The 16,693-nt window shown below is 45.9% G+C and overlaps 1 protein-coding gene and 2 long non-coding RNA genes across 10 annotated transcripts in view; 1 reads left to right on the top strand and 2 right to left on the bottom strand.

The window, feature by feature from the left end:
* Window positions 1–16,693, top strand: part of palm2akap2 (palm2 and akap2 fusion) — a 190,301-nt gene that overhangs the window by 104,139 nt on the left and 69,469 nt on the right. For 3 of the 4 annotated variants that reach the window (XM_045692695.1, XM_045692696.1, XM_045692697.1), the window contains one exon: window positions 5,597–6,382. In XM_045692695.1, coding sequence (XP_045548651.1) covers window positions 5,597–6,382 — 786 coding nt within the window. Of the gene's footprint in view, window positions 1–5,596; window positions 8,725–16,693 lie in introns of those variants that run through there. The other variant, XM_045692699.1, reaches the window with a different exon arrangement.
* LOC123726120 (uncharacterized) lies at window positions 8,300–9,002 on the bottom strand. 4 transcript variants are annotated; one of them, XR_006758445.1, is made up of 3 exons: window positions 8,865–9,002; window positions 8,505–8,744; window positions 8,300–8,336 (listed from the first exon to the last, which is right to left on the bottom strand). It is a non-coding gene; the product is annotated as an uncharacterized lncRNA (long non-coding RNA). The 4 variants fall into 4 exon arrangements; XR_006758443.1 differs by having other exon boundaries at window positions 8,317–8,384; window positions 8,457–8,744; XR_006758446.1 differs by having other exon boundaries at window positions 8,317–8,384; window positions 8,457–8,768; window positions 8,913–8,957.
* LOC123726121 (uncharacterized) lies at window positions 10,311–10,940 on the bottom strand. 2 transcript variants are annotated; one of them, XR_006758447.1, is made up of 3 exons: window positions 10,893–10,940; window positions 10,725–10,772; window positions 10,311–10,388 (listed from the first exon to the last, which is right to left on the bottom strand). It is a non-coding gene; the product is annotated as an uncharacterized lncRNA (long non-coding RNA). The 2 variants fall into 2 exon arrangements; XR_006758448.1 differs by lacking the exon at window positions 10,311–10,388 and adding an exon at window positions 10,472–10,532.

The following is a 16,693-nucleotide window of genomic DNA, read 5'->3' as shown; positions in this document are numbered from 1 at the left end:
CCTAGCTGAGAGAACAACACACTCCCTAGCTGAGAGAACAACACACTCCCTAACTGAGAGAACAACACACTCCCTAGCTGAGAGAACAACACACTCCCTAGCTGAGAGAACAACACACTCCCTAACTGAGAGAACAACACACTCCCTAACTGAGAGAACAACACACTCCCTAGCTGAGAGAACAACACACTCCCTAACTGAGAGAACAACGGGGAACAACTTCTTCTTCTGCTCATGTCAGCTCAGAGTAGGAGCCGAGCGAACAGACAGAAAGATGGAACGAGAGATGGAGGCAGAGACAAATGACAGGAACACTGCCACACCTGTTGATCTGGGGTTATAACACTTTAAAACTGGAGATACCCTGGGACTGGTTATAAAACATCAATACTGGAGATACCCTGGGACTGGTTATAAAACATTAAAACTGGAGAAACCCTGGGACTGGTTATAACATGTTAAAACTGGAGATACCCTGGGACTGGTTATAAAACATCAATACTGGAGATACCCTGGGACTGGTTATAACACATTAAACCTGAAGATACCCTGGGACTGGTTATAAAACATTAAAACTGGAGATACCCTGGGATGGTTATAAAACATTAAACCTGAAGATACCCTGGGACTGGTTATAACTCATTATAACTGGAGGTACCCTGGGACTGGTTATAACACATTAAAACTGGAGATACCCTGGGACTGGTTATAACACATTAAACCTGAAGATACCCTGGGCCTGGTTATAACACATTAAAACTGGAGATACCCTGGGTCTGGTTATAACACATCAATACTGGAGATACCCTGGGACTGGTTATAAAACATTAAAACTGGAGATACCCTGGGACTGGTTATAACACATTAAAACTGGAGAAACCCTGGGACTGGTTATAACACGTTAAAACTGGAGATACCCTGGGACTGGTTATAAAAAATCAATACTGGAGATACCCTGGGACTGGTTATAACACATTAAAACTGGAGATACCTTGGGACTGGTTATAACACATTAAACCTGAAGATACCCTGGGACTGGTTATAACACATTAAACCTGAAGATACCCTGGGACTGGTTATAACACATTAAAACTGGAGATACCCTGGGACTGGTTATAACACATCAATACTGGAGATACCCTGGGACTGGTTATAACACATTAATACTGGAGATACCCTGGGACTGGTTATAACACATTAAAACTGGATATACCCTGGGACTGGTTATAACACATCAATACTGGAGATACCCTGGGTCTGGTTATAAAACATTAAAACTGGAGATACCCTGGGGCTGGTTATAACACATTAAAACTGGAGATACCCTGGGGCTGGTTATAACACATTATAAATGGAGATACCCTGGGACTGGTTATAACATGTTAAAACTGGAGATACCCTTGGGTAGGTTATAAAACGTCAATACTGGAGATACCCTGGGACTGGTTATAACACATTAAAACTGGAGATACCCTGGGATGGTTATAACACATTAAAACTGGAGATACCCTGGGACTGGTTATAACACATTAAAACTGCAGATACCCTGGGACTGGTTATAACACATTAAAACTGCAGATACCCTGGGTCTGGTTATAACACATTAAAACTGGAGATACCCTGGGAGTGGTTATAACACATCAATACTGGAGATACCCTGGGACTGGTTATAAAACATTAAACTGGAGATACCCTGGGACTGGTTATAACACATTAAAACTTGAGATACCCTGGGACTGGTTATAACACATTAAAACTGGAGATACCCTGGGACTGGTTATAAAACATTAAAACTGGAGATACCATGGGATGGTTATAACACATTAAAACTGGAGATACCCTGGGATGGTTATAACACATTAAAACTGGAGATACCTGGGACTGGTTATAACACATCAATACTGGAGATAACCTGGGACTGGTTATAACACATCAATACTGGAGATACCATGGGACTGGTTATAACACATTAAAACTGGAGATACCCTGGGACTGGTTATAACACATTAAAACTGGAGATACCTTGGGACTGGTTGTAACACATTAAAACTGGAGATACCCTGGGACTGGTTATAACACATTAAAACTGGAGATACCCTGGGACTGGTTGTAACACATTAAAACTGGAGATACCCTGGGACTGGGCTGGTTATAACACCAGTGTGTTGATGGGGATACCCTGGGACTGGTTATAACACCAGTGTGTTGATGGGGATACCCTGGGACTGGGCTGGTTATAACACCAGTGTGTTGATCGGGATGGACTGGGCTGGTTATAACACCAGTGTGTTGATGGGGATACCCTGGGACTGGACTGGTTATAACACCAGTGTGTTGATGTAGATACCCTGGGACTGGTTATAACACCAGTGTGTTGATGGGGATACCCTGGGACTGGTTATAACACCAGTGTGTTGATGGGGATACCCTGGGGCTGCGATGGTTATAACACCAGTGTGTTGATGGGGATACCCTGGGACTGGACTGGTTATAACACCAGTGTTGATGGGGATACCCTGGGACTGGGCTGGTTATAACACCAGTGTGTTGATGGGGATGGACTGGGACTGGTTATAACACCAGTTTGTTGATGGGGATACCCTGGGACTGGGCTGGTTATAACACCAGTGTGTTGATGGGGATGGACTGGGCTGGTTATAACACCAGTGTGTTGATGGGGATGGACTGGGACTGGTTATAACACAAGTGTGTTGATGTAGATACCCTGGGACTGGTTATAACACCAGTGTGTTGATCGGGATGCCCTGGGACTGGTTATAACACCAGTCTGTTGATGTAGATACCCTGGGACTGGTTATAACACCAGTGTGTTGATGGGGATACCCTGGGGCTGGTTATAACACCAGTGTGTTGATGGGGATGGACTGGACTGGTTATAACACCAGTGTGTTGATGGGGATGGACTGGGCTGGTTATAACACCAGTGTGTGGATGGGGATGGACTGGGCTGGTTATAACACCAGTGTGTTGATGGGGATGGACTGGGCTGGTTATAACACCAGTGTGTTGATCGGGATACCCTGGGACTGGTTATAACACCAGTGTGTTGATGTAGATACCCTGGGACTGGTTATAACACCAGTGTGTTGATCGGGATACCCTGGGACTGGTTATAACACCAGTGTGTTGATGTAGATACCCTGGGACTGGTTATAACACCAGTGTGTTGATGGGGATACCCTGGGGCTGGTTATAACACCAGTGTGTTGATGGGGATGGACTGGGCTGGTTATAACACCAGTGTTGATGGGGATACCCTGGGACTGGGCTGGTTATAACACCAGTGTCTTGATGGGGATGGACTGGGACTGGTTATAACACCAGTGTGTTGATGGGGATACCCTGGGATGGGCAGGTTATAACACCAGTGTGTTGATGGGGATACCCTGGGACTGGTTATAACACCAGTGTGTTGATGGGGATGGACTGGGCTGGTTATAACACCAGTGTTGATGGGGATACCCTGGGACTGGGCTGGTTATAACACCAGTGTGTTGATGGGGATGGACTGGGACTGGTTATAACACCAGTGTGTTGATGGGGATACCCTGGGATGGGCTGGTTATAACACCAGTGTGTTGATGGGGATACCCTGGGACTGGTTATAACACCAGTGTGTTGATGGGGATACCCTGGGACTGGGCTGGTTATAACACCAGTGTGTTGATGGGGATGGACTGGGCTGGTTATAACACCAGTGTGTTGATGGGGATGGACTGGGACTGGTTATAACACCAGTGTGTTGATGGGGATACCCTGGGACTGGACTGGTTATAACACCAGTGTGTTGATGTAGATACCCTGGGACTGGTTATAACACCAGTGTGTTGATGGGGATACCCTGGGACTGGTTATAACACCAGTGTGTTGATGGGGATGGACTGGGCTGGTTATAACACCAGTGTTGATGGGGATACCCTGGGACTGGGCTGGTTATAACACCAGTGTTGATGGGGATACCCTGGGACTGGGCTGGTTATAACACCAGTGTGTTGATGGGGATACCCTGGGACTGGGCTGGTTATAACACCAGTGTTGATGGGGATACCCTGGGACTGGGCTGGTTATAACACCAGTGTGTTGATGGGGATGGACTGGACTGGTTATAACACCAGTGTGTTGATGGGGATACCCTGGGACTGGTTATAACACCAGTGTGTTGATGGGGATACCCTGGGACTGGGCTGGTTATAACACCAGTGTGTTGATGGGGATACCCTGGGACTGGACTGGTTATAACACCAGTGTTGATGGGGATACCCTGGGACTGGGCTGGTTATAACACCAGTGTGTTGATGGGGATGGACTGGGACTGGTTATAACACCAGTGTGTTGATGGGGATGGACTGGGCTGGTTATAACACCAGTGTGTTGATGGGGATGGACTGGGACTGGTTATAACACCAGTGTGTTGATGTAGATACCCTGGGACTGGTTTTAACACCAGTGTGTTGATCGGGATACCCTGGGACTGGTTATAACACCAGTCTGTTGATGTAGATACCCTGGGACTGGTTATAACACCAGTGTGTTGATGGGGATACCATGGGGCTGGTTATAACACCAGTGTGTTGATGGGGATGGACTGGACTGGTTATAACACCAGTGTGTTGATGGGGATGGACTGGGCTGGTTATAACACCAGTGTGTTGATGGGGATACCCTGGGACTGGTTATAACACCAGTGTGTTGATGGGGATACCCTGGGACTGGGCTGGTTATAACACCAGTGTGTTGATGGGGATACCCTGGGACTGGTTATAACACCAGTGTGTTGATGGGGATACCCTGGGACTGGGCTGGTTATAACACCAGTGTGTTGATGGGGATGGACTGGGCTGGTTATAACACCAGTGTGTTGATGGGGATGGACTGGGCTGGTTATAACACCAGTGTGTTGATGGGGATACCCTGGGACTGGACTGGTTATAACACCAGTGTGTTGATGGGGATACCCTGGGGCTGGGCTGGTTATAACACCAGTGTGTTGATGGGGATGGACTGGGCTGGTTATAACACCAGTGTGTTGATGGGGATACCCTGGGACTGGACTGGTTATAACACCAGTGTGTTGATGGGGATACCCTGGGGCTGGTTATAACACCAGTGTGTTGATGGGGATACCCTGGGACTGGGCTGGTTATAACACCAGTGTGATGGAGATGGACTGGACTGGTTATAACTGTACTAACGTAGTAACCATATGGCAACCATGTGGTGACATAGTATATTCTGTGTGTCTATAATAATGTTTTAGCGGTAATATGCTGTATTCTGTGTGTCTATAATAATGTTTTAGCGGTAATATACTGTATTCTGTGTGTCTATAAGAATGTTTTAGCGGTAATATGCTGTATTCTGTGTGTCTATAAGAATGTTTTAGCGGTAATATGCTGTATTCTGTGTGTCTATAATAATATTTTAGCGGTAACGTGCTGTAATCTTTGTCTGTGATAATATTTTAGTTGTAATATGCTGTATGGTCTCCCCTTGTCTGTCTGTCTGAAGCGATGTACGCCATGTTGATTTAGGACTTTAACGGTAACAATATGACGTGTGTTCTGTCTGTCTGTAGCAATGTACGCCATGGAGATCAACGTGGAGAAGGACAGGAAGACAGGCGACACCAGGATCCTGTCAGCGTCTTCCGTCAGCCCTGACGAGGTGCCCCAGCGTGGGGTCAAGGTCTTCGACGACGGCCGGAAGGTTGTCTATGAGGTCCGCTCGGGGGGGTCCACCACCCTGGAGAACGGGGTTCATCCCTGGAGCGCCCAACAGGTGGACGAGCTGATGCAGCGGGTCGGGGTGCCCGCCGGCAAGGCCGAGGGGGGTAAGGCTAAGGTTACTGTCACTCCTGTTGGCGCTGGTGACACCAAAACCTCCCCCAGCTCCGCTGACCGCACAGATGAGCTCCATACCATCTACACCAACCCCCCAGCCATTCGTAGCCCTACCACCATGGCCCACAAGGTGCCCCAAGCTCCAGGCGCCCCTATCACCACCCAGCCTCCACCCCGTCGGGAGGTGACCTACGAGGGGGAGGTGATGGAGGTTCCCCAGGCAACGGCGGAGAAGCCGGTCACCATGATCTTCATGGGCTACCATAATGTAGACGACCAGGATGAAACCAAGAGGCTGCTGGGATTCGACGGCACCATCAAGGCTGAGATCGTCCTGATCGACGACGACGACGAGAAGTCGTTACGGGAGAAAACGGTCACCGACGGTTACTCCGTAATCGACGGCAACGCCGCCGACCTGGTGTCTGGCGCACGGCCGCTCAGCGACACCACCGAACTGTCGTCGGAGGGGAAGGACGAGAGCTCTGCCACGGCCACCAAGGAACTCCCCTCCCCAGCAGGTATAGAGAAGAAAAAGCCCTGCCGCTGCTGTAGTATCATGTGACCTCATTACTTTAACTACACTACCCACAACTCTCTGTTTTTTTTTTCCCCTGGGACTGCCCGGGAGGGAAGAGCTCGTTGGTTTATCAAGGCTCTGATCTTCCTCCTCCCTAAACCCTCCTCCTCCTCTTCCTCATCCTCTTCCTCCTCATGGCTACTAACAGAACCTCCACCTGACCTCTGGGACCTGGCTGGGGTTACATCACTCTCTTTATCTGACCTTTGACCTACAACCTCTCTCCTCTGTGAGCTGGTTGTGTCCAAACCTTGACCCCCCCCCCCCTCTGTGAGCTGGGAAAGCAAAAGCATCCCGTCTCATCTCTGGCCTGTCTGAGTCGACCCTAGACACTGATCTTAGGTCAGTTGTTCATTTCCCCCAATTAACGGTTAAAGACAGGATTGGGGCGAGGGTCAGCTGATCCTAGATCTTTAGCTAGGGGGAAACCTCACACCGGAGGACAACACTGCCATCCAGACCAGAGCAGACCAGAGTAGGGGTTGGGTTGGACAGTCAGTTGCTAGTTTATGTGTACACAACACATTATAGTGTGGTGGTTGCGAACTGTTTATTTTTGGAATAATCAACAATGAGAATAGACAACAGGACGTCATCAGAACAAGCGTGTCACGTAAAGAAAGAAATTGTCTGTAAGAAAGAGGCTACAACACAGTCCTTTAACTTGACCGTCTAACCTTAACAGTAATAGGCAGTCACTGTTTGTTACAGAATTGGATTTGAAGATGAAAGGGTCAATTTTGGGTGTTTGTGTGTCATTTAGATTGGCTCATATCTCAACACTATCTATCTGGAGCACCTAAACACTATCTATCAGCCACTCCTGAACACTATCTATCTGGAGCACCTGAACACTATCTATCAGCCACTACTGAACACTATCTATCAGCCACTCCTGAACACTATCTATCAGCCACACCTGAACACTATCTATCAGCCACTCCTGAACACTATCTATCAGCCACACCTGAACACTATCTATCAGCCACTCCTGAACACTATCTATCAGCCACTCCTGAACACTGTCTATCTGGAGCACCTGAACACAATCTATCAGCCACTCCTGAACACTATCTATCAGCCACACCTGAACACTATCTATCAGCCACTCCTGAACACTATCTATCAGCCACTCCTGAACACTGTCTATCTGGAGCACCTGAACACTATCTATCAGCCACACCTGAACACTATCTATCAGCCACTCCTGAACACTATCAGCCACTCCTGAACACTGTCTATCTGGAACACCTGAACACTATCTATCAGCCACACCTAAACACTATCTATCAGCCACTCCTGAACACTATCTATCTGGAACACCTGAACACTATCTATCAGCCACACCTGAACACTATCTATCAGCCACTCCTGAACACTGTCTATCTGGAACACCTGAACACTATCTATCAGCCACTCCTGAACACTATCTATCAGCCACACCTGAACACTATCTATCAGCCACTCCTGAACACTGTCTATCTGGAACACCTGAACACTATCTATCTGGAACACCTGAACACTATCTATCAGCCACACCTGAACACTATCTATCAGCCACTCCTGAACACTATCTATCAGCCACTCCTGAACACTGTCTATCTGGAGCACCTGAACACTATCTATCAGCCACTCCTGAACACTATCTATCAGCCACACCTGAACACTATCTATCAGCCACTCCTGAACACTATCAGCCACTCCTGAACACTGTCTATCTGGAACACCTGAACACTATCTATCAGCCACACCTAAACACTATCTATCAGCCACTCCTGAATACTATCTATCTGGAACACCTGAACACTATCTATCAGCCACACCTGAACACTATCTATCAGCCACTCCTGAACACTGTCTATCTGGAACACCTGAACACTATCTATCAGCCACTCCTGAACACTATCTATCAGCCACACCTGAACACTATCTATCAGCCACTCCTGAACACTGTCTATCTGGAACACCTGAACACTATCTATCTGGAACACCTGAACACTATCTATCAGCCACACCTGAACACTATCTATCAGCCACACCTGAACACTATCTATCAGCCACACCTGAACACTATCTATCAGCCACACCTGAACACTATCTATCAGCCACTCCTGAACACTGTCTATCTGGAACACCTGAACACTGTCAATCTGGAACACCTGAACACTATCTATCAGCCACACCTGAACACTATCTATCAGCCACACCTGAACACTATCTATCAGCCACACCTGAACACTATCTATCAGCCACTCCTGAACGCTGTCTATCAGCCACTCCTGAACACTATCTATCAGCCACACCTGAACACTATCTATCAGCCACTCCTGAACACTATCTATCAGCCACAACTGAACACTATCTATCAGCCACTCCTGAACACTATCTATCAGCCACTCCTGAACACTGTCTATCTGGAGCACCTGAACACAATCTATCAGCCACTCCTGAACACTATCTATCAGCCACACCTGAACACTATCTATCAGCCACTCCTGAACACTATCTATCAGCCACTCCTGAACACTGTCTATCTGGAGCACCTGAACACTATCTATCAGCCACACCTGAACACTATCTATCAGCCACTCCTGAACACTATCAGCCACTCCTGAACACTGTCTATCTGGAACACCTGAACACTATCTATCAGCCACACCTAAACACTATCTATCAGCCACTCCTGAACACTATCTATCTGGAACACCTGAACACTATCTATCAGCCACACCTGAACACTATCTATCAGCCACTCCTGAACACTGTCTATCTGGAACACCTGAACACTATCTATCAGCCACTCCTGAACACTATCTATCAGCCACACCTGAACACTATCTATCAGCCACTCCTGAACACTGTCTATCTGGAACACCTGAACACTATCTATCTGGAACACCTGAACACTATCTATCAGAAACACCTGAACACTATCTATCAGCCACTCCTGAACACTATCTATCAGCCACTCCTGAACACTGTCTATCTGGAGCACCTGAACACTATCTATCAGCCACTCCTGAACACTATCTATCAGCCACACCTGAACACTATCTATCAGCCACTCCTGAACACTATCAGCCACTCCTGAACACTGTCTATCTGGAACACCTGAACACTATCAGCCACACCTAAACACTATCTATCAGCCACTCCTGAACACTATCTATCTGGAACACCTGAACACTATCTATCAGCCACACCTGAACACTATCTATCAGCCACTCCTGAACACTGTCTATCTGGAACACCTGAACACTATCTATCAGCCACTCCTGAACACTATCTATCAGCCACACCTGAACACTATCTATCAGCCACTCCTGAACACTGTCTATCTGGAACACCTGAACACTATCTATCTGGAACACCTGAACACTATCTATCAGCCACACCTGAACACTATCTATCAGCCACACCTGAACACTATCTATCAGCCACTCCTGAACACTGTCTATCTGGAACACCTGAACACTGTCAATCTGGAACACCTGAACACTATCTATCAGCCACACCTGAACACTATCTATCAGCCACACCTGAACACTATCTATCAGCCACACCTGAACACTATCTATCAGCCACTCCTGAACGCTGTCTATCTGGAACACCTGAACACTGTCTATCTGGAACACCTAAACACTATCTATCAGCCACTCCTGAACACTGTGTATCTGGAACACCTGAACACTATCTATCAGCCACACCTGAACACTATCTATATGGAACACCTGAACACTATCTATCAGCCACTCCTGAACACTATCTATCAGCCACTCCTGAACACTATTTATCAGCCACTCCTGAACACTATCTATCAGCCACTCCTGAACACTATCTATCTGCCACTCCTGAACACTATCTATCAGCCACTCCTGAACACTATCTATCTGGAACACCTGAACACTATCTATCAGCCACTCCTGAACACTATCTATCAGCCACTCCTGAACACTGTCTATATGGAACACCTGCAAACTATCTATCAGCCACTCCTGAACACTATCTATCAGCCACTCCTGAACACTATCTATCTGGAACACATAAACACTATCTATCAGCCACTCCTGAACACTATCTATCAGCCATTCCTGAACACTATCTATCAGCCACTCCTGAACACTATCTATCAGCCACTCCTAAACACTATCTATCAGCCACACCTGAACACTATCTATCAGCCACTCCTGAACACTGTCTATCTGGAACACCTGAACACTATCTATCAGCCACTCCTGAACACTATCTATCAGCCACTCCTAAACACTATCTATCAGCCACACCTGAACACTATCTATCAGCCACTCCTGAACACTATCTATCTGGAACACCTGAACACTATCTATCAGCCACTCCTGAACACTATCTATCTGGAACACCTGAACACTATCTATCAGCCACACCTGAACACTATCTATCAGCCACTCCTGAACACTATCTATCTGGAACACCTGAACACTATCTCTCAGCCACTCCTGAACACTATCTATCAGCCACACCTGAACACTATCTATCTGGAAACCTGAACACTGTCTATCTGGAACACCTGAACACTATCTATCAGCCACTCCTGAACACTATCTATCAGCCACTCCTGAACACTATCTATCAGCCACTCCTGAACACTATCTATCAGCCACTCCTGAACACTATCTATCTGGAACACCTGAACACTATCTATCTGGAACACCTGAACACTATCTATCAGCCACTCCTGAACACTATCTATCTGGAACACCTGAACACTATCTATCTGGAACACCTGAACACTATCTATCAGCCACTCCTGAACACTATCTATCAGCCACACCTGAACACTTTATACACTACATAACCAAAAGTATGTGGACAGCTGCTCGTCGAACATCTCATTCCATAATCATGGGCATTAATATGGAGTTGGTCCCCCCTTTGCTGCTATAACATCCTCCGCTCTTCTGGGAAAGGCTTTCCACTAGATGTTGGAACATTGTTGTGGGACTTGCTTCCATTCAGCCACAAGAGCATTAGTGAGGTCGGGCACTGATGTTGAGCGATTAGGCCTGGCTCTGATGTTGAGAGATTATGCCTAACCATGTGATGTAGTGTAGTGAGGTTTATAACATGTCATTGGGTTGATAATGCGACATAGTGTAGTGATGGTTATAACATGTCATTGGGTTGATAATGTGACATAGTGTAGTGAGGATTATAACATGTCATTGGGTTGATAATGTGACATAGTGTAGTGAGGATTATAACATGTCATTGGGTTAACCATTTGACAAAGTGTTGTGAGGGTTATAATATGTCATTGGGTTAACCATGTGACATAGTGTAGTGAGGGTTATAACATGTCATTGAGTTGATAATGTGACATAGTGAGGGTTATAACATGTCATTGAGTTGATAATGTGACATAGTGTAGTGAGGGTTATAACATGTCATTGAGTTGATAATATGACATAGTGTAGTAAGGGTTATAACATGTGAAATAGTATAGTGAGGGTTACAGCACTAAATTGGGTTGACAATGTGACATAGTGTAGTGAGGGTTATAACATGTCATTGAGTTGATAGTGTGACATAGTGTAGTAAGGGTTATAACATGTAATTGAGTTGATAGTGTGACATAGTGTAGTGAGGGTTATAACATGTCATTGAGTTGATAGTGTGACATAGTGTAGTGAGAGTTGTGCTGAGGGTCTACTGAGGTCCAGTTTGTATGGCAGAGTAACCAGACCTTAGTTTACAAGTATTATGGGGTCTGGCCTCACTATGAAGCAACATAACAACACTGCTATACTTTACATGCTACCACCGAGAACAATCTATACCACAATCGGACTGGAGTTTGAACTAGCAAACACAACATTATATATATATATATATATATCTCATATTTGAACCTTTCCCTACAGGCCCTGGTCTAAAGTAGTGCACTATATAGGGAATAGGGTTCCATAGGGCTCTGGTCTAAAGTAGTGCACTATATAGGGAATAGGGTTCCATAGGGCTCTGGTCTAAAGTAGTGCACTATATAGGGAATAGGGTTCCATAGGGCTCTGGTCTAAAGTAGTGCACTATATAGGGAATAGGGTTCCATAGGGCTCTGGTCTAAAGTAGTGCACTATATAGGGAATAGGGTTCCATAGGGCTCTGGTCTAAAGTAGTGCACTATATAGGGAATAGGGTTCCATAGGGCTCTGGTCTAAAGTAGTGCACTATATAGGGAATAGGGTTCCATAGGGCTCTGGTCTAAAGTAGTGCACTATATAGGGAATAGGGTCCCATAGGGCTCTGGTCTAAAGTAGTGCACTATATAGGGAATAGGGTTCCATAGGGCTCTGGTCTAAAGTAGTGCACTATATAGGGAATAGGGTTCCATAGGGCTCTGGTCTAAAGTAGTGCACTATATAGGCAATAGGGTCCCATACGGCTCTGGTCTAAAGTAGTGCACTATATAGGGAATAGGGTTCCATAGGGCTCTGGTCTAAAGTAGTGCACTATATAGGGAATAGGGTTCCATAGGGCTCTGGTCTAAAGTAGTGCACTATATAGGGAATAGGGTTCCATAGGGCTCTGGTCTAAAGTAGTGCACTATATATAGGGAATAGGGTTCCATAGGGCTCTGGTCTAAAGTAGTGCACTATATAGGGAATAGGGTTCCATAGGACTCTGGTCTAAAGTAGTGCACTATATAGGGAATAGGGTTCCATAGGGCTCTGGTCTAAAGTAGTGTAGGGAATAGGACACACTCATTGGTTTCAGAACCAACAGAGCTTCTGAGATGTGTAAAGAACGTCTCACTGTTCTGTGGTAAACAACGACCTTGAAACAAACCACTTTTCAACCCAAACTGACAACAACAAACTAACAAATGCTTTAGTTTTGTTAAGCTGAGGAGTCATTTGATTTTGTTTCACCGTCCTGTTTCCTTTCATCTGATTAGGAGCATTACTCACACTGCCTCTAATGTCTCACAAACACATTCACCTCCGTTCTTCCTTCAATCCTTTCAGTCCAGCCTGTCAGCCAGTCAGCCAGTCAGTCAGTCAGTCAGCCTGTCAGTCAGTCAGCCAGTCAGTCAGTCAGTCAGTCAGTCAGTGGTCTGGTCTGTTGTAGCAGTGAATCTCTATCTAAATTAACTTGTCTAATAAACAGATGTCTCCACTGTGTCCTTCCTCCTGTGTCTTTGCTATGATTCTTTTTCTAACTCTTCGTCCAAAATCAGCACACTACTCTACTCTACCTCTACTCAACCACTACTACACCACTACTACACCACTACTACACCTCTACTCTACTCTACCTCTACTCTACCACTACTACACCACTACTACACCACTACTACACCTCTACTCTACTCTACCTCTACTCAACCACTACTACACCACTACTACACCACTACTACACCTCTACTCTACTCTACCTCTACTCTACCACTACTACACCTCTACTCTACCTCTACTCTACCACTACTCTACCACTACTACACCTCTACTCTACCTCTACTACACCTCTACTCTACCACTACTCTACTCTACCTCTACTCTACCACTACTACACCTCTACTCTACCTCTACTCTACCACTACTACACCTCTACTCTACCTCTACTCTACCACTACTACACCTCTACTCTACCACTACTACACCACTACTCTACCACTACTCTACTCTACCACTACTCTACCACTACTACACCTCTACTCTACCTCTACTCTACCACTACTACACCTCTACTCTACCACTACTACACCTCTACTCTACCTCTACTCTACCTCTACTCTACCACTACTACACCACTACTACACCACTACTACACCTCTACTCTACCACTACCACTACTCTACTCTACCTCTACTCTACCACTACTCTACTCTACCTCTACTCTACCACTACCACTACTATACTCTACCTCTACTCTACCACTACTACACCTCTACTCTACCACTACTCTACCACTACTACACCTCTACTCTACCACTACCACTACTCTACTCTACCTCTACTCTACCACTACTCTACTCTACCTCTACTCTACCAGTACTCTACTCTACCTCTACTCTACCACTACTCTACTCTACCTCTACTCTACCACTACTACACCACTACTCTACCACTACTACACCTCTACTCTACCACTACTACACCACTACTCTACCTCTACTCTACCACTACTCTACCACTACTACACCTCTACTCTACCTCTACTCTACCACTACTACACCTCTACTCTACCACTACTACACCTCTACTCTACCACTACTCTACCACTACTACACCTCTACTCTACCTCTACTCTACCACTACTACACCACTACTCTACCTCTACTCTACCACTACTACACCTCTACTCTACCACTACTCTACTCTACCTCTACTCTACCACTACTCTACTCTACCTCTACACTACTCTACCTCTACTCTACCACTACTACACCTCTACTCAACCACTACTCTACCACTACTACACCTCTACTCTACCTCTACTCTACCACTACTACACCTCTACTCAACCACTACTCTACCACTACTACACCTCTACTCAACCACTACTCTACCACTACTACACCTCTACTCTACCACTACTCTACCACTACTACACCTCTACTCTACCACTACTCTACCACTACTACACCTCTACTCAACCACTACTCTATCACTACTCTACCACTACTCTACTCTACCTCTACTCTACCACTACTACACCTCTACTCTACCACTACTCTACCACTACTACACCTCTACTCTACCACTACTCTACCACTACTACACCTCTACTCAACCACTACTCTACCACTACTACACCTCTACTCTACGACTACTCTACCACTACTACACCTCTACTCTACCTCTACTCTACCACTACTACACCGCTACTCTACCACTACTCTACCACTACTACACCTCTACTCTACCACTACTCTACCACTACTACACCTCTACTCTACCTCTACTCTACCACTACTACACCTCTACTCAACCACTACTCTACCACTACTACACCTCTACTCTACCACTACTCTACCACTACTACACCTCTACTCAACCACTACTCTACCACTACTACACCTCTACTCAACCACTACTCTACAACTACTACACCTCTACTCTACCACTACTCTACAACTACTACACCTCTACTCTACCTCTACTCTACCACTACTACACCTCTACTCTACCACTACTCTACCACTACTACACCTCTACTCTACCACTACTCTACCACTACTACACCTCTACTCTACCTCTACTCTACCACTACTACACCTCTACTCAACCACTACTCTACCACTACTACACCTCTACTCTACCACTACTCTACCACTACTACACCACTACTCTACCACTACTACACCTCTACTCTATCTCTACTCTACCACTACTACACCTCTACTCAACCACTACTCTACCACTACTACACCTCTACTCAACCACTACTCTACCACTACTACACCTCTACTCTACCACTACTCTACTATACCTCTACTCTACCACTACTACACCTCTATTCAACCACTACTCTACCACTACTACACCTCTACTCTACCACTACTCTACCACTACTACACCTCTACTCTACCACTACTCTACCACTACTACACCTCTACTCTACCTCTACTCTACCACTACTACACCTCTACTCAACTACTACTCTACCACTACTACACCTCTACTCTACCACTACTCTACCACTACTACACCTCTACTCTACCACTACTCTACCACTACTACACCTCTACTCTACCTCTACTCTACCACTACTACACCTCTACTCTACCACTACTCTACCACTACTACACCTCTACTCTACCACTACTCTACCACTACTACACCTCTACTCTACCTCTACTCTACCACTACTACACCTCTACTCAACCACTACTCTACCACTACTACACCTCTACTCTACCACTACTCTACCACTACTACACCTCTACTCAACCACTACTCTATCACTACTACACCTCTACTCAACCACTACTCTACCACTACTACACCTCTACTCTACCACTACTCTACAACTACTACACCTCTACTCTACCTCTACTCTACCACTACTACACCTCTACTCTACCACTACTACACCTCTACTCTACCACTACTCTACCACTACTACACCTCTACTCTACCTCTACTCTACCACTACTACACCTCTACTCAACCACTACTCTACCACTACTACACCTCTACTCTACCACTACTCTACCACTACTACACCACTACTCTACCACTACTACACCTCTACTCAACCACTACTCTACCAC

Source organism: Salmo salar, chromosome ssa13 (assembly GCF_905237065.1).
Source record: "Salmo salar chromosome ssa13, Ssal_v3.1, whole genome shotgun sequence".
Classification (NCBI taxonomy): Eukaryota; Metazoa; Chordata; class Actinopteri; order Salmoniformes; family Salmonidae; genus Salmo; species Salmo salar.
The sequence above is the reverse complement of the archived record's forward strand: the minus strand, read 5'-3'. Positions and strand labels throughout refer to the sequence as shown.